This window comes from Ornithorhynchus anatinus, chromosome 9, assembly GCF_004115215.2.
Source record: "Ornithorhynchus anatinus isolate Pmale09 chromosome 9, mOrnAna1.pri.v4, whole genome shotgun sequence".
Lineage (NCBI taxonomy): Eukaryota > Metazoa > Chordata > Mammalia > Monotremata > Ornithorhynchidae > Ornithorhynchus > Ornithorhynchus anatinus.
Window position 1 is genome coordinate 14,147,473 of NC_041736.1, and position 23,501 is coordinate 14,170,973.

General features: G+C 41.2%; 1 protein-coding gene and 1 non-coding gene across 4 annotated transcripts in view; one reads left to right on the forward strand and one right to left on the reverse strand.

Annotated features, from left to right (window-relative positions):
• Positions 1–23,501, reverse strand: part of LOC100083071 (sodium channel protein type 9 subunit alpha) — a 94,112-nt gene that overhangs the window by 32,913 nt on the left and 37,698 nt on the right. For 2 of the 3 annotated variants that reach the window (XM_029072111.2, XM_029072110.2), the window contains 10 exons: positions 20,879–20,942; positions 18,160–18,301; positions 16,604–16,810; positions 15,003–15,290; positions 12,935–13,282; positions 10,515–10,647; positions 9,006–9,244; positions 3,354–3,527; positions 1,311–1,667; positions 179–655 (listed from right to left, as the gene is read on the reverse strand). In XM_029072111.2, the coding sequence (XP_028927944.1) occupies positions 179–655; positions 1,311–1,667; positions 3,354–3,527; positions 9,006–9,244; positions 10,515–10,647; positions 12,935–13,282; positions 15,003–15,290; positions 16,604–16,810; positions 18,160–18,301; positions 20,879–20,942 (2,429 nt within the window). Of the gene's footprint in view, positions 1–178; positions 656–1,310; positions 1,668–3,353; positions 3,528–9,005; positions 9,245–10,514; positions 10,648–12,901; positions 13,283–15,002; positions 15,291–16,603; positions 16,811–18,159; positions 18,302–20,878; positions 20,943–23,501 lie in introns of all 3 variants that reach the window. The other variant, XM_029072109.2, reaches the window with a different exon arrangement.
• Positions 4,683–4,821, forward strand: LOC114814406. Its single transcript, XR_003762204.1, has one exon. It is a non-coding gene; the product is annotated as a small nucleolar RNA SNORA7 (small nucleolar RNA).

Genomic DNA, 23,501 nt, shown 5'->3' on the forward strand with positions numbered 1-23,501 from the left:
TTTCAAAATGCCAGTAGCAGCCCTAGGAGCCCCTGGGGCATTTCTGGAACCCAAAGTTTAAGAACCTCTTGGTGCCGTGCTTACCCTCCCCACCAACCTGTTGGTGCTGTGCTTACCCTCCCCATCCCCCCCCCATCACAATACAAAAACTAAAAACTAAATAAGAAAAGCATCTCACCTCTTTACTCCCGTCAACATCTGATTCACTGCTAAACTCTTCAGTATTTACATTTTCAAAATCAGATTCTACGAGGGCAATCGGAACAGTTACTGTAAGGCTAGGGTTGTGTATAAATGACTGACAGTCACTTTCATCCATCATGTACTTTTCCATGCTGCTACTAAAACCACTGGTTCTATCCTTGTCCTTGTGGAAATCTTGGTCTCTGCTTATTTCAGCAAGGGTTCGGTTGGATATGTAGTTGTCTCTTTTGTTGTTCAAGTCTTCCAGGCACTTGATTTCACTTGTAGTCTCTTGCTTCTTAAAAACAGCTTTTTGAATGATTTCATGCATCATTTTTTTCAAATACTTTATTCCCTTATCAATCCTGGACACAGCAAGCTGTAGGTTGTTTACTTCATTATCCTCTTCAACTGCAGAGAGGTTGTCAGAACTAAATGAGCTCAGTAGCAAGGCCAAAAACAGATTCAATACCTATATGGGGGGGAGAAAAAAGGAAACATTCATTTATGGACATTCCTTTGAGAATTATCCTAATTCTCCCAAGGTGGAGGGAAAGCAGAATGAGACAAAACCTTTTCTCCTGAATGAATGTGAGTTTTCTGGAATATTGTGAGTAGGGACATAGCTGGAGAACACAGTATGGCCTAGTGGAAAGAACATAGGCCTCTGAGTCAGAGGAGCTGGGTTCTAATTCCAGCTTTGCCACTTGCATGCTGTGTGATCCTGAGCAAGTCATTTAACCTTTCTGTGCCTCCATTTCTTTATAGTTCTAGTCCTCTAAATTCAGTTTCCTTCTAGTCCTTTATATTTTTTTTAAACTCACTGTGAGCAAGGAACATGTCTGCCAACTTCTGTTACATTGTACTCTCCAAAGCGCTGAGTGCAATGCTTCAAACATAGTAAACAATCAAGAAATACCACTGATGATCGATCATGATGATAATAGTTCTCTCTCCTACTTACACTGTAAACCCCATATGGTACAGGGATTGTATCTGATATGATCACCTCGTGTCTACCCCAGTGCTTGACACATAGTAAGCACTTACCGAAAGCTAGTTATTAATGCAGTGAAAGCAAATGGGAGAAACATTTTGCCAATTTTTGAAGTCCCTTAAGTACATACCACTAAGTTTCCGATCACCATGACCATCATGTAAACGATAAGGCACATGGCTTGACCTGCAACCTCCATACAGTCCCACATGGTCTCTATCCACTCTCCACACAGAACACGGAACACAATCAGAAAAGAGTGGAAGAAGTCATTCATGTGCCAGCGTGGGAGCACACAGTCTTCGTTGATCTTGCAGACACATTCGATATAGTTCTTCCCAAAGAGCTGCATCCCGACTACGGCGAAGATGAAGACAATGATGGCCAACACCAAGGTCAAGTTTCCCAGAGCCCCCACAGAGTTGCCAATGATCTTTATTAGCATGTTCAGTGTGGGCCAAGACTTTGCCAGCTTGAAAACCCGAAGCTGGGGAAACAAGAATGATAGAAACATTGCTAATATAAACTATGAAAACACCAAAAAGATTTCAGAACTGAGGACACATTAGGTATATTTACGGAAGGCAGGCTTAATGATGAAACTACCTCACCAAATCCACATCGATCACTGTGGCCTTAATGTTATCTCTCTTGTTGGCCACGTGCCATTGGGATTGACACTGAAATTCTTATCACAGTTTGGCATGTGAACAATCAGCAGGGCTTAGGGTACTAACAGTGGGCAGGGAACATGTCTACCAACTCTGTTGTATTGTGCTCTCCCAAGTGTTGTACAGTCCTCTGCACACAGCGCTAAATTAATACCACCGATGATTGACAGTGATGATTAGGCTGGGACAAAGGGTATTTATTCCCTTGAGACTGAAGAGCTGGGTAGGTCTGCGGATGTCCCTAGAAACTGCTGAATTGCTAGCCATTACTCTGGGGAGGGAGGCTCTGGAAACTCTCTTCTCTCCTTGCCCTCCCTCATCAGCCATTACTCTATCAAACAACATATGTCAACCCTGGCAACTGCCCTAAATTCCCTGGCTTTTTGCATAATGTGTGCATGTGGTGTGTGCAGATATAGAAGATGAGAGATCCTGAAATTTATCGGTTGGACTTACTAGGCAGGCTTGGAGGAGACTCCAGTACCCTCAGCTTTCAAAAGGTCAATACTCCAGTCACTGGACAACCCTTGATAATTTTGCTTGGTTATCAGGCAAGCAAGAATTATCCTTATCCTTGTCTATCCTTGCTCCAGAATTTCATAATGGGAAAACATCTTTCAAAACTAGTCTTGCCTTAGATCAACTCAGCTGTTTAGTCAGTCTTCAAGAATTTGAATTCCCAGAAAATATGTAATTGCTTCCATAATATTAAGAAAATTTCAAGAACTATTCACCAAAAAATAATTTTTCATATTGATCACCTTTTACTCCATCTCAGGAATATTTTTTAAATGATTTCAAAATGTGTGCATAAAATTTACCACAAAGTACATCATATAAATGTAAACATGAAAATATCCATTTATTATATGTAATTAATAATTACATGTAATTATTTTTATATGTCACAAGTGACTTTCCTATTTAAGGGGAATTCCCTGTAGCAAGAAATTATTGCCTAATCTCATCTCCGAGTGTAAATCTTCATTAACATATTCTGGAGAGTTTATAATTTCTCCTGGTCTTCCTCTCTAGAAAAGTCATCTTTTTTCTAAGTGTGCTTTATCCTGGTGGGCTGGATCAAAAGTGATAACTTCAGAATTGTTGGCAAAATAATTTCAATGGAAATCATGTACCCAGATGTATAACTTTTCATTAGGAACATCACAGCCATTACATTTATTTTGGGCACCACATCTTCACATTTTCTAAATGTGGCAGCAGGTCTTCTTTATGAGTTTTTTGGCCCCATGACTCTGTCATTCTAACACACAAATTTTAAGTTTCTCTTAAAGTCAAAAATGTTTCAGTATACTTGGCCGTTCATGTTTCCTGTCAACATTCCTGAATTTTTTCTTTCTCCTGGCCAAAAACCCTTTCAAAATTTACCTTTGTTTTTACTTTGCAAATTTGAAAAATTATGATTAATTTGAATTAAAACAAAAGATTTAATGACTAATTAGCTCATCAGTAGTGGTGTCCAAATGGCAAAAACCACTTACCAATCTGAATGACCGGAGAACTGATAATCCTTCCACATCCGCTAGAAAAAGTTCCACTAAGCTAAGAGTCACAATTACACTGTCAAAAATATTCCAGCCTACTTGGAAATACTCGTATGGGTCCATGGCAATTAGCTTGAAGACCATCTCTGCTGTGAATATCCCAGTAAAGACCTAAATGGAAAATAAACTTATTTTAGAAGTTAGCATTTTTCAAATTCATCAAATCTCCAGCATCTCTTACCCGAACGATACCTACTGGAAAACTTGAAAAATTATATGCCTTTCTCAATGGTCCCCTTACTCCGTAAAATGCTGAGTCACATTTCCTAGGATGTGTTACAAAGGAATCAGCTGTGCCTTCCCTGGAGATGTGCAGACTGACTACATCCCACAATACTAGAGAAGCAGCGTGGCGCAGTGGAAAGAGCACGGGCTTTGGAGTCAGGGCTCATGAGTTCGAATCCCAGATCTGCCACTTGTCGGCTGTGTGACTGTGGGCAAGTCACTTAACTTCTCTGTGCCTCAGTTCCCTCATCTGTAAAATGGGGATTAAGACTGTGAGCCCCACGTGGGACGACCTGATTCCCCTATGTCTACCCCAGCGCTTAGAACAGTGCTCGGCACATAGTAAGCGCTTAACAAATACCAACATTATTATCCCCTTTCCAATCCCTTGAGGGAAACAGGCTTATTTATGCTACTTATGGGTGGAATCGCTAGGATGACTCCCCTACCCATTGGACAACCGAGGCAATGGATCCCTCAGGCCTTGCCCGAAGTGAGCACCAGTTAGACCAGATGCATGTTCTGCACATCTCCTGGGGACAGAACTGGGCTGGTTCTGAAATGATTCCTGGCACTTGAAAAGGAGCGTGGAGAGAGGGAGAATGGAAAGAAATGATTAAGTGGATTTATTCTGAGACTTCAATTAAAGACACATCAGAGCAGGAGGCTATCCAGAAACTTCCCAGGCCCAGAGGCCTGGAGAGATCAAAGTCTTCTAGACTATAAAATCCTCTTGGGCAAGGAACATTTTTACCATTATTTACCAAATAATGGTATTTGTTATTTACCATATGGTATTTACCAACTAACCCCTTTGTTCATTGACTACCTTCCTGTTGCTGCCTTGGAAGCTGCAAAGTGAGTCATAGAAAACCTCTCTCTTGCCCAGCCCCTGTACCTCCCTTCCTGTATGAGGAAACTGCAGGGTGAGCTGGCATTCAGGTTAGTGTTCAGGGTTGCTCTGTTCTCATATGATAGTAATAATAATGATAATAAATAATAATAATAATAGTTGTGGAATTTGTTAAGAACGTGTCAAACATCCTCTCAGGGTCGCACCTGGAGAGTTTCCAGTACTGTACCAGTCTCGACTACACGAGGGAGAGTCAAGCAGAGGCATATCCATTCTAGTCCTAGCTTGGGGGGGTAGCTAGTGAGTGGAAGGCAATCTGCTACAAGTCAAAACTCTCTTGTGCCGGGCAGCAGTGGCACGGGAGAGATTCAAAGGCAGAGACTCAAGTTTACTGCATGGAAGGAGGCAGCAGAAAACCACTTCCATATTTTTACCAAGAGAACTCTATGGATCCACTCACAGAATGATTGCAGATGGAGGTGGGGCATTCTGGGATTGATGTGTCCATGGTGTTGCTATGGGTCAGAGATGACAGAGTAAGACAAGATGAGATGTGTCAAGCACTAATCTAAGTGCTAGGCTAGATGCAAGCCAATCGGGTCAGATACCATCCCTTATGGAGAAAAGGAGAATGGGTATTTAATTCCCATTTTACAGATGGGTAAACTGTAGCCCAGAGACATTAATTGATTTGCCCAAGGTCACAGAGCAGGCAAGTGATGAAGCCAGGGCAGGTGTGACCTGTGCCTCAGAAATCCTGCCTCCCCACACCTGGGGACTGACTATTAGCCATTCATTCATTCATTCAATCGTATTCATTGAATGCTTCCTGTGTGCAAAGCACTGTACCGAGAGCTTAGGAGAATACAGTACAACAAGAAGCAGACCCATTCCCGGCTCACAATGAGCTCACAGTTTAGAGTTTCATAGGAAGAGGGCAGAAGAGGGTGAGGTGGGGAATTAACAGGAAGCTGGGGTTTGTGTGTGGGGCTTCAGCCTATGGGGGGCAGTTGGAGACAGCACCAGCCTTGAGTGAGGAGTGTGGGACAGGATGGGACGGAGAAGAGCAGAAATTGCCTTGTAATTGAGTCCTCTCATTTCCACCCACAGCACAACTAGCTCTTGGGCTGACATAGGGATTTTCCCAATATCTCAATTAGGGTGGCCACTGAAATAGCACAAGCCTCCACTGAACACGTTGATGCACACGGGCCTAGGAGACAGAAGAACTTGGATTCTAATCCCGGCTGTCCCACATGTCTGCTGTTTGACCTTGGGCAAGTCACTTAACTCTCTGACCCTCAGTTACCTCATCTGTAAAATGGGGATTAAGAGGATGAGCCCCGTGTGGGACAGGGACTGTGTCCATCCTGAATGACTCCTATCTACCCCAGCACTTAGAACAGTGTTTGGCACAAAGTAAATGCTAAACAAGTACCATGATTATTATTACATATGATACATCAGGCTTCACTCTAACATCCAGATGTTGATGGAACCATGTAGTGTCTGCTGGAAGACAAAGTGTTCGTCTGGGGGCGAGTGATTCCTGCCCCACTGCCCACCACCACTTCCATTACCACTTGCTGCGCAGCCATTGCATTCCTCTCCCAGGTGCCTGTGCATACAACACAGCACACACACACACACGCACACAAACACCATCCCCCAGTTTCCCTGAGCCTGCAAGACTTAGCTTCTGGAACGGAGCAGAGGGATGTCAAGTGCATAAAATAAAAATACTGAGCATTCCTGACAAACGATGAACCTTATCTTGATGGGTCAGTGTGGACGTCCCGAAGGCATCTGACCAAGGGTCAACGAGGAAGCTGCCGAACTATTCTCTAGAAACAGCCCAATTTCTTCCTGTCCCTCTTTTCACTGCCAGACCCCTGAAACACTGCCTGGCCGGGATCTAATCCCTCGAGAATGTCTGTCCTTTTGGACAGGTATCCCAAGCTACCAAAAGACTCAGACCCTTTCCAATTTTCCCAAAGGATAGTCCAGGATGCAATAGGTGATAGACACTTGGCCTTGGCCTGGTTGGCCCCATTGCCTGATGCTGCAAGCTTCCGCTCCAACCACAATCTTTCTGGAAGCAAGCCAAAGCAGAACTGCCCAGCTGGAGTGGGGAAACTGAGTGACTAGAATCTTCCAGTCTGAAGCACTCCAGACTACACAGGACCAGCTAATGAGCTGTTTTATGATTTATCAATAGGAGAGGAAAAGAAAATCATAATTGATATGGTGACGGCCAAAGCAAGATTCCTGCAACACTGACCCAAAGTGCACTGCAGGTCATCATTAATTCATGGCCTTGGTATCGAGACACACACAAAAATGTGTAAAAGAGATGTTGATGTGGAGAGACCTGTGAGCTCTGTCACATCCATTTGATTACACTTGACTGGTACCCTAGTTCAAAAGCACTAGTCACTATGACTGAACAGTGCTTAACATGGTTGCGGCATCAAGTTTATCACAACCACCGTAGCCTATGTGTGCTATGAAAATAATTCTGCTTCCTATTATTTATAAGGCCCATCAGAAAACTCACTGCCAAAGTTAAGCTTTTTTTTTTCATTCTCGAAATATAAGTTTCTGTAGTGCATTTGCCTACAGAGAACAGGGTTGCTATGGATTATTTATTTATGGATTATATACATCTATAGTCACACTTACAATTATTCAAGTATGATCAACTAGTATGCAGATTTTCCAGGCCCTACTTCCACCAATGCTTTTCTACCTCTCTCTTCCCTCTTTCTGTACTAATCCTGGCCATCTTGCTGCTATCGGCACCATCACAGGAAGAAAGACAAGGAAAGGGAAAGGGAAAAACCCAAATCAGTCCCCTTCTACAACAGCAGTTGATGAATTCTGCCAAGTCAGCCCCATTCAAAACCCGATTCATCCTTTCTGAGCGCAGGGGTTCCAGGAAGAAAAGGCTTTGCAGTAAACAAAAGAAAATCAAAACATGGATATTTATATGGATGCACATTAAAACCCACAAATGTAATTTTCATGTGGGGCTAAATGTAATGTAAATAGAATTTAGAATAAAAGGAAACATTGTCAAGCTTTCTATAATAGGCCTAAAGAGGATAAGAGAGCAAGTTATTACCTTAACTTTACCGCATTTGATATTGATTGGTGGAAAAACAGAACATCCACATCACTATAACCTAGAACTAATAGGCGCATCCTGGTACTCACTTCCCCTCACCTCTTTAAAAATAACTCACCTTTTTTCTTTTTTTGAAGACCACTTGCCATTTCGACAGACAAATCCGTTATTGCCTTAAAATGGGGGTTCCTAGACCTCAGCAAATAGATTGTGTACCTGCTGCATAAGAGGCCCGGTACACTATGCGTACTTGGTAAACATTTAGCAACACTTTCATATGTAGCAGAGGAATTTGTGCTCAGTCAGATGTGTTCATATTTCAGTCATTCTAGAAAATTGCACTACTTATTATTTCCAGTTTATACATTTTATAAATGACCAGAACAATTATAGTTAACACTTGAACCTTCTATAAGGTCTTTGAAATCTGCCTTGAAATCACTGCACTCAAAGATCAGAAATTTTTCATACAAATCAGATTACTGATTGGGCACCATCGAGTTTTGTCTATTCACCCACCAACACGATTCCCAGATACTAAATGATATTAATTAGGGTACAGAGACAACAAGACATGCTCTGTGGTTGAAAATACACATTGGAATGAGCATCGGGAATAGGGAATCACCTGGAGAATTTGGGTGGAGATCAATGAAAAGAGCCAAAAATAACAAATACAATGAAAGAGCAAATGGCAATCTTTGGGTCCTCAGAGTATATAAAGAACTGCTGGTCTTTTAGACACAGTTGTGATATGATTCACAAGGCATAACCAGTATGATATTTGATGCTATTTGCCAAGTGCAGAAAAGGTAGATAATCATATTCAATTCACAACATATGGTTGTATAAAGAGTTCATCTTTTTCAACTGCTCCTATGCTGTATCTCTGCCTTCAATCGGACCTCTTGTCCAGGTAGACGGTACTGTGGAATCCATATCGTTACCAATGACTTATAGAAAAGAATATCTGCATTGTTTTTATCCTCTCCAAGCCAAAGAAATAGTGCATGCAATGTTTGTTCTGGACAGGCACAGGTACATACATTCACTGAATATTCACCAGAGAAAGTTTGAAAGTATTACCTCCAGTGTTCATTCATTCATTCATTCATTCAATGGTGTTTATTAAGCACTTACTGTGTGCAGAGCACTGTACTTAGCACTAGGAAAGTACAGTTCAGCAACAAATAGAGGCAACAACCCAACAATGGGTTCACAGTCTAGAACCTTAAAGAAGTCACAGGACAAGAATGAAATGTACCGGAATCATTCCTATCCAGATTCATGCCCCAAAATGTTAAATAATAGTACTGAAAATAATAGTAAATGAGAAGAATGACTGTGATAGTGATTCAAAGATGGCACAAAATGTCAGACTTACCAAGTTTCCCACAGTGAGCACATTTCGGAAGTGTTCAGTCATTGGATGATGTTCCATGGCCATAAATAATGTGTTTAAAACAATGCAAATGGTGATGGCGAGATCAACAAATGGGTCCATTACAATTAAATTGACAATGCCTTTGAATTTTAACCAATGTGGAGAGCAGTTCCAGATCAAGAAAGTGTTTGCAAATCTATACCAGCATGGTGGGCATTTCTGCCTGGACTCTTCAAGTTCTAGTAGGAAAAAATGTAAGATATGAAAAGTAAATATGTATATTTACTTTTAATATATAATAAAATATAAAAGTCCTTATTTTATTCCTTACCCAGTGGATTTCACCATTTTATTATTTTTTTTTTTCAAGGGGGAGGAGGTATAATGGTTTTAGATGGAAACCAGTGTTGTCAGTGGAGATCTGCAAACTCAGTAGGACCGCATTGACCATTTAACATCTTATCTCCTTAGATCTCCTTTTAATACTGAAAAGTAGCTCTATTGAAGGCCAACTGTCTTATTGCTGGCATATCTCCTCCAAGGAGCCTTCCCTATATAAGCCCTCCTTTCCTCTTCTCCTACTCCCTTCTGCATCATCGCCCTGACTTGCTTCCTTTATTCACCACCCCCTGACTTCCAGCCCCACAGCATTCATGTACATACATATCTGTAATTAATTTACTTATATTAATGTCTCTCTCCCCCTCTTGACTGCAAGCTCACTATGGGCAGAGAATGTGTCTGTCACAGTTATATGGACCTCTCCCAGTGCTTACTACCATGCTCTATACACAGTCAGCACTCAATAAATAAGATTGAGTGAATAAAAGAGTAAGGCAAACTGTATTGTGAAAGTAACACAAGACATAGACAAACTCATGAAATGAGTTGAGAACCATGCATGTGACATTTATAGACTGTCATAAAGGAAAACAATTCAGTCCAAACCCATACTTATACATTTTGCCCCATGAAAGAGATTGGTTTCTTTTGACACTACTACTGAAGCATTGATAGTTACACATGAAAAAATCAGAATTGTAGGGCTAGAATGGTTCTTATACGTTCTCCAATATTCATCCCACCCTCAGCCCCCCAGCAGTTGGATACATATCTGTAATTCATTCATATGAATGTCTGTCTCCCTCTCTAGACTGTAAGTTCTTTGTAGGCAGGGAATGTATCTACCATTTCTGTTAAAAAGTACTCTCTCTAGCACTTAGTACAGTATTCTGCACACAGTAAGCCCTCAATAAATAGAACCAGTTGATCTAAGGCAGATTCTAGCACAAACCCTTTTTGACAGGTGATAATAGCTTCATTTCAAAGACTCCTAGGGAATGAAATTCCCCCATCCTCATGGGTAACACTTTCCAGTGTTTACACAGGCAGATTTGTCCTTAAATTTCACTTGAAGCCCTGATTCTGCCATTTAAATTTTGTTCAGAATTCATTGAAAATTAAAGCGAAAAACTTCAGAATTCTTTCCAAGATAAACAGCCACAATACCTTCCATGGTGTTTGTTATTATGCTGGCTATACTCATTGCTCTTTGTCTCAGAGTGGGATCATCCAACATATCCATGGAAATGTGGTAGGAACTTGATCGTCTTTTCCTCATGTCTAGTTCTGTAGTCAAGCCCTGCAAATACATTTGCTGATGAATTATAGCGTTACCACCGGTTGCTGAATGGTAATGGTAATTGAACAGTACAGGACTCTCTAGTGCGTCTTAGGTCCTTGCAATAGGCAATTCAAGCAGTTTCTTAGCTATGCGGTTTACGATGTCAGACTTTTCTTATTGTATTTCTACTGTGATGGTCACAGAATGTTTTCTCATTCTCAGAATTGGAGATTTTGGTAACAGTGATGATAGAGCATTTAAATCTGTTCAGATAAAAAAAAGTACAACTACAGAATCCTCTTGGGCTTACGAAATGGTAATATTAAATTTATTGCTTAAATTTTGCTAGAATCCCCACTTATCCTACCAGGGATACCACAAATAACAAAAGTCTGACAGTCAATAGTAATGGATAGACTGATTTGTTAATAGCCTGAAGCTATATCATGCAGATAATAGAATCCACATATACTACTTAAAGGCATCTCCATGCAATATTTTGGCTTTGATTAAACTGCATTAATTATGTCATGGGATATATGAGGTTGTTTGTTAGGGTTTGTGGCATGTCCAAGCAAATAAAAGGGAACAATAAACCAGCCCGATTCAATTAAAGGGGTCATATTGAAAAAAAATTAATGAAGTGATTTAGTCATGAGGTTGAAAGGTCTTAATGGGAAGTATGATACCAGCCAGAAGTGTGCATGGGAACTCTAGTGGAAGATCAGGCCAAGTTTCTGTTATCTCAATCATTAGTATTGCCAAGTTGTACATTTATCGATAATTCTTTTATCTATTTTGATTCTATTGATGCCTGTCTACTTGTTTTGTTATCTATCTTCTAGACTGTGAGCCCACTGTTGGGTAAGGAATGTCTCTGTTGTCGAATTGTACTTTCCAAGTGCTTAGTACAGTATTCTGCACAAAGTAGGTGCCCAATAAATACGATTGAATGAATGAATGAATGAAGTTCAATAGCTAACCCAAACAAGAAATTTGTCATTTCTCCTCAAAGTAGGCCATTCTTCCTCAGGACAGGTCAATAAGACCACCTGCTTGCACTGCCTCCTTCCCCACTTCAACCCTAGTTGCTCCATTTTTCTTTTCTTTCATTCTAAGATTCCCTTGTTCAGAAGCATCAGGGGTACAGCACACTCTAGATCTCACATTAAGTAAATGGTTAGAGGCATCACTTAGAAGGAAATACCTACAGCACGATGTTGTGCTTCACCCTTCCAGAGCTTCTAAAATCTCAATAGATCATGAATGCAGATCCTAATGTAATGAGGGAAGATGAGGTAGCAATGGATTTTACAGATTACTAAACTCTTCCAATAGGTTGCAAATGCCTGGAGGGCAGGAATTGTGTCTATCAATTCTATTACTCTGTGCTTTCCAAGTGTTTAGTACAGTGCTTTGCACACAGTAAATGGCTCAACAGATTCCACTGAGTCACTGATTGAAATTGACTTGGAAATATAGTGGTAGGTTGACACAGAGGGGAAATTTAGGAGAACTGGATGGGAGGGGACACAAAAAGATACACATTCTGGGCCTTGGGTACTCATTATCTACCACATCCTGATCCTACCATTATATTTACTGAATGCTTACCATGTATACAGCACTGAATTAAGCCCTTGGGAGAGTATAATACAGCAGAGTTGGTAGATACGATCTATGACTTCAGTGACCATCTTTATATAGATGCCTCCCAAATCGACCTCTCTGGTCCTGACCTCTCGCTTAACCTGCAGTCCTGCATCTCCTCTTGCCACCAGGACATCTCCACTTAGATGTCCAGTGACCACTTCAAACTTAACATATCACTTAACTTCTCTGTGCCTCGGTTTCCTCATCTGTAAAATGGAGATTCGATTCCTCTTCACCCTCCCTTAGCTCGAGCCTCACGTGAGGCAGGGATTGTGTCTGACTTGATTAACTTGTATCAACCCCAGTGCTTAGGACGGTACTTGACAAATACCATAATAAAGAAAATGATCATTTGGGGATCACACATTCAACAGAATGGCATCCTATCCGATTATTTTGTAGCGCCCCGAGTATTTCTTAGTGTCTAGAATTCCACAGGGCATTTTATTTATGTATTTGGTCAGCGGCTGCAAAATTAAAATGTCAGGGATGTGCAAGTGCAGAGCCATTCAAAGGCTGGCCAATCCGGGACGACCCCCATGAAAGCCCATTCAGCAGAAGAGTTAGCTGACGCAGTCACAATGGGTCTACCATGCCCGAACAACTCAAACCTCCTTACATCGTCATCGGAAGTTGCCTTAACTATTATCACCTCTGGCAGAAGCTGTCCATTAGGCAGCATAAGGGCCGAAGGACCATCAACTAGGGAGACCACCCCATTGCAATCCACGGTGCTGTGCATCTTCCCGTTCACCGGAAGTACCGGCAGCATCCGGAGAGACCTACTGGCCTGGCTCAAGTTACTACTGCGCCGCTCTTTGGGTCTGTGAGGCACAAACAGAGAGCCTCTCCTGCTCTCGTTGTCTCCAAAAATGCTGTGTTCGTCATCGGCAAATTCAGTCTCGGATCCGACATCTTTGCCTCGGCCCCTGAAGCTAAAGAGACTTGTTCTGCTGCTGCGTCTTGCAGAAAACAAGGAGCCGCGGATGCTGAGCGGTGACTGCAGGAAAAATAAAAAGGCAACAGATATCTGCTGAGTTAACATGGTTAACCTCCCATGGTGAGGACTAAATTATAAACCGCTTTAAGAGGGTTTGTTTAAACACAGAGTTTTGGAGTTGGAAATCCTTGTACACAATTGCTGACCAACAGCCACAGATCTCGAATGTCAATGGGTTCCTAGAGCCATGAACGATGATTAACTTTTAAAGTTAATCACCTAATGTTGGAGGGAAAAAAATACATTAATTTCAATCTAATTTGCATGTGCTCCTTTTCATAAATAATTATCTAATGTACATTCCTTAAACCAATATGATATTCACAGTGCCACTATAAAATACAAACTACTAAACACATTGCGCTTTCCCTAAGTAATGTCAACATCATTTCCAAGGTGATCTTCAGAAGAAATGAATTTATGAAAAACTATTTTTCCTACAAAACATCCTGATGGAAGAATGAACAGACCACTCATGAACTAAAAATACCTGTAAGAGTGAAATGAAACATGAAAAATGAAATGAAACAATGAAACAACATCCTTTTTTAAAACTTTTTTTTCCTATGTTTCTGCCTTTCCTCAAATTCCAGAGCAACTTGTTTTGGCCAGTTACAAAGTACTTTTCCCTCCACACATATGCAACACACCATTTATTTTCCTTCTCTCTCCTTCCTTCCAAACTAGCTACATCTGCCAGGACACACGTAATGGCCTGTGGAAAAATAATCTTACAGAATCCACATTTTTCTTAGGGCTCTAATGATATTCTAAATGCAAGGCCACCTGCAGGTTGTGGAGTATCAGAATAACAGCCCCGGGAATAGCTACAGGCTCAGAGATACCACTCTGTCCTCATCCAGTGTGTAAATATACATTGCAATTTTGGCCTTTATTGCTGTGGTGGTTGTAGGATTCAAAATGTGAGGATGGAACCAGAAGCTAGGAGACAGTGAAGAGGGAATGTGGATGGGTGCATCTCATTTCTGTGTTAGTCAATAAATGTTCATTCATTTTGCAATTTGACACGTACAGCATAATACCGGAGTTTGTTACAACTAGATTTCACCTTTATAAAAATGGCAGAGCTTCCCCCCTGCTACAGGATGACTCCAATTTGGGCCTGCATTCTGCATACCAGGCCGATCTTAACCATTCGTTTTACCAGTCAGTTTAGAAGGGACTAAGATTTGGCATCACCAGTGTTAACCTGAGCTGGTTATGATGGGGAATTTTATCCTTGAGTGCAACTCCTGACTCGCCACAGCTTTGCCCGATTCACAACTGCTCATTGTGTGGGGGAGGTTGTGATTTATTGGGACAATCGTGGCTCCATTATTCCATGTTATTTGCTGCCAGTCTGCCTGGGTGCCAGATGCTGCTCAACGACTCCTCCCGGGTGGTGGGGGAGGAAGAGGAGAGGGCAGTCAGATAGGAGTACAGCGTAGGGGGTTGGAAAAGCCTGAAATCAGGCTATCCATCAGAGGACACACTGACACTGGTGCACCAAAGTGTAAGCTGTTTGGTGGGGCTTATTATCGGTCTCTGAAAGCAATCCACACTCATTTTAGTTTGATGCCTGTTCATTTTGTTTGGGGCCAATCTGGGCCAAAAATGGAAAATTTCCTCCCCAGAATGACGTCCACCCCACACAGATGGTTAATCTCAACAATATATTCAGTCTGACTCCGTTCACATGGATCTTTGGAATGTACAGTACCTGGTTGGGAGAAGAGAGTCTCTTTTCACGTGCCTGCCTGCTGCCTTCTACACCAAGGAGGAAACTTTTTCTCCTGATACTCTCCTCCGATTCAGATTTAGGCAGTTTTTCATCATCCCCTTTTTCTTCTCCACTAGATTGTTTCTTCTGGTTTTTTTTCTTTCTCCGGTTTCTCCTTTCCTTAGCACTCTTAGAGCTCAGCCTGGAGGCTTCCGAAGAACTTTCTGAAAGTACCATTCCTCTGCCTCCACCGGCACTTCTATATTCTGCTGCTGCTGCTGCTATAGCCTGCATGAACAAAAGGTTAAACCCACATTCAGGACCAATCAGACACTATGAAGAAAATTCTTAGTCCTTGTTAATTTTATTATTATGCTTTAAAGACTCAGTCTTGAGATTCTGAGGTGTAGAACTCATCTAGGAGTTTCCCTTCTGTACTTAATTCTGATGCTCAGGGTTTGAACTGTATATAAGAAAAGCACATCATTCAACTGAATCAAGCTTTGCTCAAGGGAATTACAAAGCAATGGAATGACCTTTGAAAAGAGAAACTGTCTTTGCATATCAATGATAATCCCATAATTTAGAAAATCCAATTTAGTTGGATTAAAGTTAGGGTCATTGGCATTTTATGGTCAATCTTCTGGAAGAGGCAGAGACGTCTGGAAGCTGTTCCTTTGATTATCTGTAGCCCCCTCCCAGGGCACACTGAACTGACGATATATAGGTTCTAAGGGCTTCTCTTGGAACTCACAATCTTACAAATTGTTAAAATAACTGTTGGTTAAGGGACAGGACAGTGTGACAAAAGATTCACAATGTCAACGTGATATTAGTGGTGGAAGGGGTGTCCAGCTCTCAATCGATAAACCAGTGGAATTGATTGAGCACTTCCTGTGTGCCAAGCACTGCATTAAGCACTTGGGAGAGTACAATGCAACAGACTTAGCAGACATATTCCCTGCCCACAATGAGTTCTCTTGGGAAGGAGCATGGAAGCAGTGTGACCTAGTGGATAAAGTAAGGCTTTGGGATTCAGAAGGACCTGAGTTCAAATCCCAGCTCCACCAGCTATCTGTTGTGTGACCTTGGGCAAGTCACTTAACTTCACTGTATATGCCTCAGTAACTTTATCTTTAAAATGGGGGCGAGATGCCCATTGTCCTCCCCCTTAGACTGTGAGTTCCACCTAGGACGGGGACTTCGACGTGCTTATATTGTTTCTACCCCAGCACTTAGTATAATTCTTGCAAAATCATAAGCACTTAACAAATGTCATCATTATTATTAGAGAAGCAGTGTGGCTCAGTAGAAAGAGCGTGGGCTTGGGAGTCAGAAGTCCCGGGTTCTAATCCCGGCTCCGCTGCTAGTCAGCTGTGTGACCTTGGGCAAGTCGCTTAACTTCTCTGTGCCTCAGTTACCTCATCTGTCAAATGGGGATTAAAACTGTGAGCCCCACATGGGACAACCTGATCACCTTGTATCCCCCAGCACTTAGAATAATGCTTGGCACATAGTAAGCGCTTGACAAATACCACAACATTATTCATTTCATATCTGTCAACCACATTAATTACTTTATATTTAAATTAAAGTAATACCTGAGCTTCTTCCTGTTGCCTCTTAAGCTGTTCCAACATCTGTTGAAATTCTTCTTCTTTTTGCTTTGCTTCTTCCATGGTGGCCTGATTTTGCTCCTCATAGGCCATGGCGACCACAGCCAGGATCAGGTTTATCAGATAAAAAGAGCCCAAGAAGATCACCAGGACAAAAAATATCATGTATGTTTTTCCTGCAGCACGTAAGGTCTGGGGAACAAAAAGTTAATTTTTTTCTTTTCTTTGCCTCTTATGTTCTCTAGAACCTATATGCCATCTGTAAGTCTCAGCATTGAATCTAGGAACAGTTATGCTGCTTTTGAATGCAGGACACATTTTAATCAGGTTATATGAAGTAGACATTTATAAATGTATTTAAGCTGGTTCAGGGCATCATCAGAAATTCTGTTGCTATCACATATTTTTATATCATAGGACAGAAGGTCCACAATTATAGAAGAGAATCACAGGGTAATAAATCCAGATGAAGAAAAGTATGCATTAGCTTGCATTTTAGAGTACAGTCATATTTCAGTTTTATGGATGTATGCTATCTACCTTGTAGATTATCTGTAGCAGACTTTCATGATGTCATTAGCTGGGAGTCTGCCTTCCTTCTGAACCTTGGCCAACTTTCTCCATTTACCTATGCCTTCCTCCATTGCCTAGCCCTGATGCCACATCACCCCGCTTTCCTGGCAGGGCTTAAGTCCCCCACCAGGTCCTCTCTGGAATTGCCTACAGCATTGATTTATCGTCCTGTGGAGTCTCTTTTCAATTAGTGAGAATAATCAAAATCTGACAGCTTTATCAATGTATACTACTTAGTATATTCACACTTCAAAATACAACCACAAAACACAACCCAAAAAGATAGTAATTGATTTGGACAAATAGATGCAGAGATGAAAGCAGGAGGTGATTTTTGTACTTAACATTGCAATTTCCCTTTTTTAGCAAAATCATAATGAAACAAGGAACATTTTAATACCCAATTAAAGGTGGTAATCGCACTACAGAATGGCAGTAATCTCTGATGAACTCTCACATTTCCATTGTACAGAGAAGCATTTTGTAATATTTAACAAAGTAGATATTTCAAGTGCATGAACTACTTCTTGGGAGTATTTTAGATATCTTTGGGAACTATATTAATCCTTGTGGCAGCAGTGATTGTACCAAAGTGATGCCAATCAGATAGCGATAGAATAGTGTTGTTAATCGTATCAGAACACAGGAAATGGTGTCAAGTCACCCGTTCTGTTTCTTTCCATCCTCTCCCACTGCAAATCTTGGTATGTGAATTATCCCAGTAAGAGCTCTTCACTTAGGTTAATCGTGTATCAAAAATAATTTGAACAGGAAAATAAAAGCATGTGACTGAGTGTTTTTAAATGGTAAGTGAACTTTTAGCCGCATGAAAACACCATGAAGTCAGTAAGAAACTTACTACAGGTTAGTTGGGTTCCTAATTTATTAAACGTATCACTCCCATATCACTCCTCCCCCCGCGCCCCTCCCTTCCCCCCAAAATAGTTTTTGTTTCACTATGTTCTCACCTGCTGGTAGAGATTTTCCCAATAGTCCTGAGTCATCAACCGAAATAGAGCCAAGAAGGCCCAGCTGAAGGTATCAAAACTGGTATAGCCATAATCAGGATTCACTCCAGCTTTCACACACACATACCCTTCCGGGCACTGGCTATAAATGAAAAAAAAGGTAGTGTTTTATTTTAAATCCTTTTCTGTTTCACTTAAAATTATGGGGAAACACTAGTGAGTAACAACCCTAGGATCCTAGGACCTAGACTTCAGAATCCACTCCCTATCCCTCCCACCTCCTGTGAACCACAGCGACTGTGTCCTGATTTTCTTATATCTACCTTAGTGCTTAGCTCAGTATTTGGCATGTAGTAAGCATTTAAAACCCTCAATGCATCGTTATAATTATAATTTGTAAACCTGGAACCGATTAATTGAAGGCTTCTTGTTGCTCACCAGAAAGGTCACTATGTTTTTCCATGCTCAAATTACAAAAATTCTGAAATTAATTTTCTTTAGGATTAGTTTTGTATGCAGATCAAGAGCTCTTTCAGCATATGACGATTTTTTTCAAGTCCTCTAAATTTCACCAGGTCTTTCCATACTTGCCAGGGTTAAGCAGTTGATTGCAACATTCATCAGAGGTTCAGGAGCCAGGACGAGACTCTGATAATACTGACTTGCTTTATTTTATATATTCAGGTCAGTTCTTAATGCAGTACTCTGGACACAGAAGCACTCAATGAATACCACTATTACTTCTACTTTGCTTTTGACTTTTTTAAGATTCTAACTTGCTCACAATTTAATTTCTCTTAGAGTCAGCCTAATATCTTTTATGGCTGGGGCCTGAAAGCCTATCTGATGCATGACTTAACAGTCCACAAACATTTCAGCCACCAAATAATTGGAGACATTAAAATCTACTGCACACCAACAAGGTAACATGTCAGGCACTAAGAACAGCAACACGTCATCCAAGCGTTTGTGCCTTAAAAAAACAAACACCAGAAAAATAGACCCTACATCAGGGATTTTCTCATTTCCCACAGCACCCATTAATAGACGGTGAGAATAACACACCAGCAGGAAATGAAAATAGCACACCAGCAGAGGCAACCACCTGAGGTCTACTGGCATCCTATTTTCGATCCCCGTTAATCTATCCTCTTGCTTCTTGACTGATCCAGAAGAGCAGCTTACAAGTAGTAATAATGAAAGTGCTACTTACTGAATGCCCAGTGACTTACGGAACACTCTTCAGAGGGCTTGGGAAAGTAAAACAGAAGAAAGAGACATATCCCTTGCCTACAGTGATCTGATAGGTTGCCTCACATTACCAGTTCTGGCTCTGCGAGAAGGCAAAAGGGATTTTGGAAGCAGTGGAAGGTGTGATGAATTTTCTGAACGCGATGTACGATTAGATGGCATACTTGCACCACCGTGGCTCAAGGGAAGTATCAAACTCACATATAATAATAATGATGATGATGATGATGATGATAATGAAAAATAAAATGGACAGATTGCCCCAGTTTTAGATTTCAAAATGGCCATGCACTATATCACTCGTGCATCTCATCATGTACTTGCCTCACCTGGATATTGACTACTTGGAGGAAAAATAATAATTTAATAATAATTTTGGTATTTGTTAAGTGCTTACTATGTGCAGAGCACTGTTCTAAGCGCTGAGGTAGATATAGGGTCATCAGGATGTCCCACATGAGGCTCACAGTTAATCCCCATTTGATAGATGAGGTAACTGAGGCACAGAGAAGTTAAGTGACTTGCCCACAGTCACACAGCTGACAAGTGGCAGAGCTGGGTTTTGAACTCATGAGCTCTGACTCCCAAGCCCGTGCTCTTTCCACTGAGCCATGAAAAAAACGATAAAAATCCCAAGAATATGACATTTCTTAGCTTCACATCTAAACTGCCAATCTGAAAATATGCTGCATGCCAACCTCCAGCTTCTCCATTCTGCTGTAGCAGATGCAGCTTTGAGCCCTGGTTGGAAAACAGGGACAACGTACTACCTAATTCATTAAATCGCATTTATTGAGTGCTTCTGTGTGCAGAGCACTGTACTAAGTTCTTGTATCTAACCTAGCACTCAGCAGTGTTGGGTCCATAGCAGGTTGTGGCCGCCATCAGTCTGGATGGCATCTCCTCTGTGCATCCCCTACACTTTGCTATAAGTGCCGCTTCCTTGGCCTCCTCCAAAAAGCCAACAGATGTTCTGACCCTTTTTTTTTTGGAGGGGAAAAGATGGGGTTATTGCAGAACCTTGGTCTGTACTGATGACACCAAAGCCAAGATTACAATGCACAGGCAGGGAAGACATTTGTCAACGTAAAAGTTCTAGGTCAAATATGAGCATCCTCAATAGGCACCAATTTCTATCAAATGAGTAAGTTATCATCTTCATAGAGTTCTCATCATCACCATCCCTAGCCCTAAACTAACTCCCAGCTTAACCTATTAGTAGCAAGCAAATTTTCACAGCCCCAAGCCACTCTGTAAATTCTGTCTGAACAAGGATGAGCTTTAATAACCCATTCCCTATTATCCACTGTGAGCCCAAGTAAGAAATCAAACATAGTGCCATTTGAAAGATTACTAGAGTTTGAGGTTGGTTAAGAGTTTCTGGACAAAAAAATGAGTTAGCCTGAGTCTATATTTGATAGGTTCTAATGTGAAAAAAAGAACATTGGCCTTTGAAAATACTTCTTACCCTGCATCTGAACCGTTACCACAGAGGAGAGCATCCTTTTGTCCCTCCAAATAATAGAAGTTTTCTGTTGAAATATAAAAAAAAATAATTCATGGATTAAAAACTAGTAGCAGAGTTAAAATAGTTGGTTAGAAACCTGAAGTCAATAAATCCAGTAAATATGCTTAAACCTGAATATAAGAGGCTTTGGGTTAGCTTGCTAGCTAGAATGAACAAGTTCCCACTGAGCAAATCAGGAGGAAAATAGAACAAAAATGCAAGTATAAATTTCACAGCACTCTATACAACTAGTAATGCTAATAATGAGTGGGAGTCAAGGGACCTGGGTTCTAATTCCAGGTCTATACTTGTCTGCTGTGAGCCCTTGGGTAAATCACCTACCTCAGTTTCCTCATCTGTAAAATATGGGTTGAATAGTTGTACTACTACTACTACTACTAATAATAGCATTTGTTAAGCGCTTAATATGTGCCAAGCACTGTTCTAAGCCCTGGGGTAGATACAAGGTAATCAGGTTGTCCCACGTGGGGCTCACAGTCTTAATCCCCATTTTACAGATGAGGTAACTGAGGCACAGAGAATTTAAGTGGTTGGCCCAAGGTCACAAAGCAGACAAGTGTCGGAGCCGGGATTAAAATCCATGTCCTCTGACTCCCAGGTCCATGGTCTATCCACTACGTCACAGTGTTTCTCTAGTTAGTAGTACTCTTGGCACAAAGTAAGCACTTAACAAATATCACAGTCAGTGTAATTATTGTACTTTTGCTAGCAAAGTTACTTATCAGTGAAAGCTGTTTTATTAGTTGTTGTTGGAGCACTGTGTCCATGCTCGCTTATTCCCAAAGAGCTATCCACTTTCTTCATTTTTGGCTCTCTGGCAACAAGAATGTTTTGTTCTAGAACATTCATAGTACAATTCTGAAGGCCATTTATTTTACCACCTACTCTATAGGGAACTAGCTTGGCAGCAGATAGGCCATCTCACTTTACAAATCCTACTGAGGAGGATTTTGGTTTGAGAAACTCTGTCCTAGAACAACATCAGACTACAACAACCACTCTGTTGAAGACTAGAAAGATATGACAATTAAGCTCAAGCTGGAGAGACTTAACACTTCAGAATAATTCCTAGACAGGTAACAGCGAAAGATTTGGGTATAATTGGCCTCCTGAGAATTTAAGTACATTTAAAGAAAAGAAATAGCTTTTGAATGCAAAAATGGATGCACTGAAAAAGTTGTAGTTGTCAGGTAATTGCTCTCCTTGGGGATGGGCACTACCTTTTCTGGGCCTTTAGAATATCCAAGGCAATAAGGAGCACCTTTAGGGGCCTGAAAAAGCTACTGCATCTGTTCCATTCTCAACAAGTGATTCAGCAACAAGTTTTGTCTAATTTTTATGAACTAGAAAAGCACCTGTATACAAATGGTTGATGGCTTTGCCCATCCTCCTAACTTTCTGCTCTTACCTTTCTAGATAAATCTCTATTTTTATCTCTGTGACATTCCTCTGTACATGATTCCCCACCTCCCCAGATATCATGCCATCATTTTTGGCACATGCACATATATATATATAATATGCATATGATTCCTTTTACTTAGTTTGGGTTCGACTTACTTTATTTTTACCAGTCATAGATATACTTTTCCTCTTATTCTATTGCATGCAAATCATTTTTATCTGTCCAGCTTCCCCCATTAGATTGTAACTTCATGAGGACAAGGACCACATCTCTTGTTTTCACAATATGCTTCCAAGCACTGCCCAGAGAAGGTGCCAATACATGCCGTTTATACAAATATATCTGTCTGTGCGCTTTTATGTTAGGGAAGCAGCGTGGCTCAGTGGAAAGAGCACGGGCTTTGGAGTCAGGGCTCATGAGTTCGAATCCCAGCTCTGCCACTTGTCGGCTGTGTGACTGTGGGCAAGTCACTTAACTTCTCTGTGCCTCAGTTCCCTCATCTGTAAAATGGGGATGAAGACTGTGAGCCCCACGTGGGACAACCTGATTCCCCTATGTCTACCCCAGCGCTTAGAACAGTCCTCGGCACATAGTAAGCGTTTAACAAATACCAACATTATAGATAAGCTCTTCCTATGTGAGCTAGGAACTATGTATCCATCTGTGGATCTGTATTGGATCCAGATATGCTTGTTTGTATTTGGGCTGCAGCAGACTTAGAGTAGCAGCTCCCTGAAGCTGTTCACCTTGCCATTTTCTCCAAGCTGCCCCTTTTTACCTTTACCTGATTCTCTACTCTCTAGGCCCACTCTCTCTTTCCTCCCCCAGTTACCAGCTAAGAACCGCTCAACTACCTTATGGGCTGCCATGTCTTATGTTGGCTCCAGTTCATTTTAAGTCTCTTTGGACTTAGCAGTGACACAAGTACCGTCATCTCCAGTGTTAATACATAAAGAGAACCTTTAGTTTGCTACATATTGGATGTGGAATCTAGAATTACTTATATCCATTCACTTCTTTCTGACTCATACTTTTGCTTACCCACGTGACAACCAAATGCACGAGTTTGCCCCAAACTAAGATTTGCTGCCATGCTCAAACTGGACTAAATGGTCATTAGTCAACTTTCCTTTCTCCTATACTGGGAAAAAAACTGAG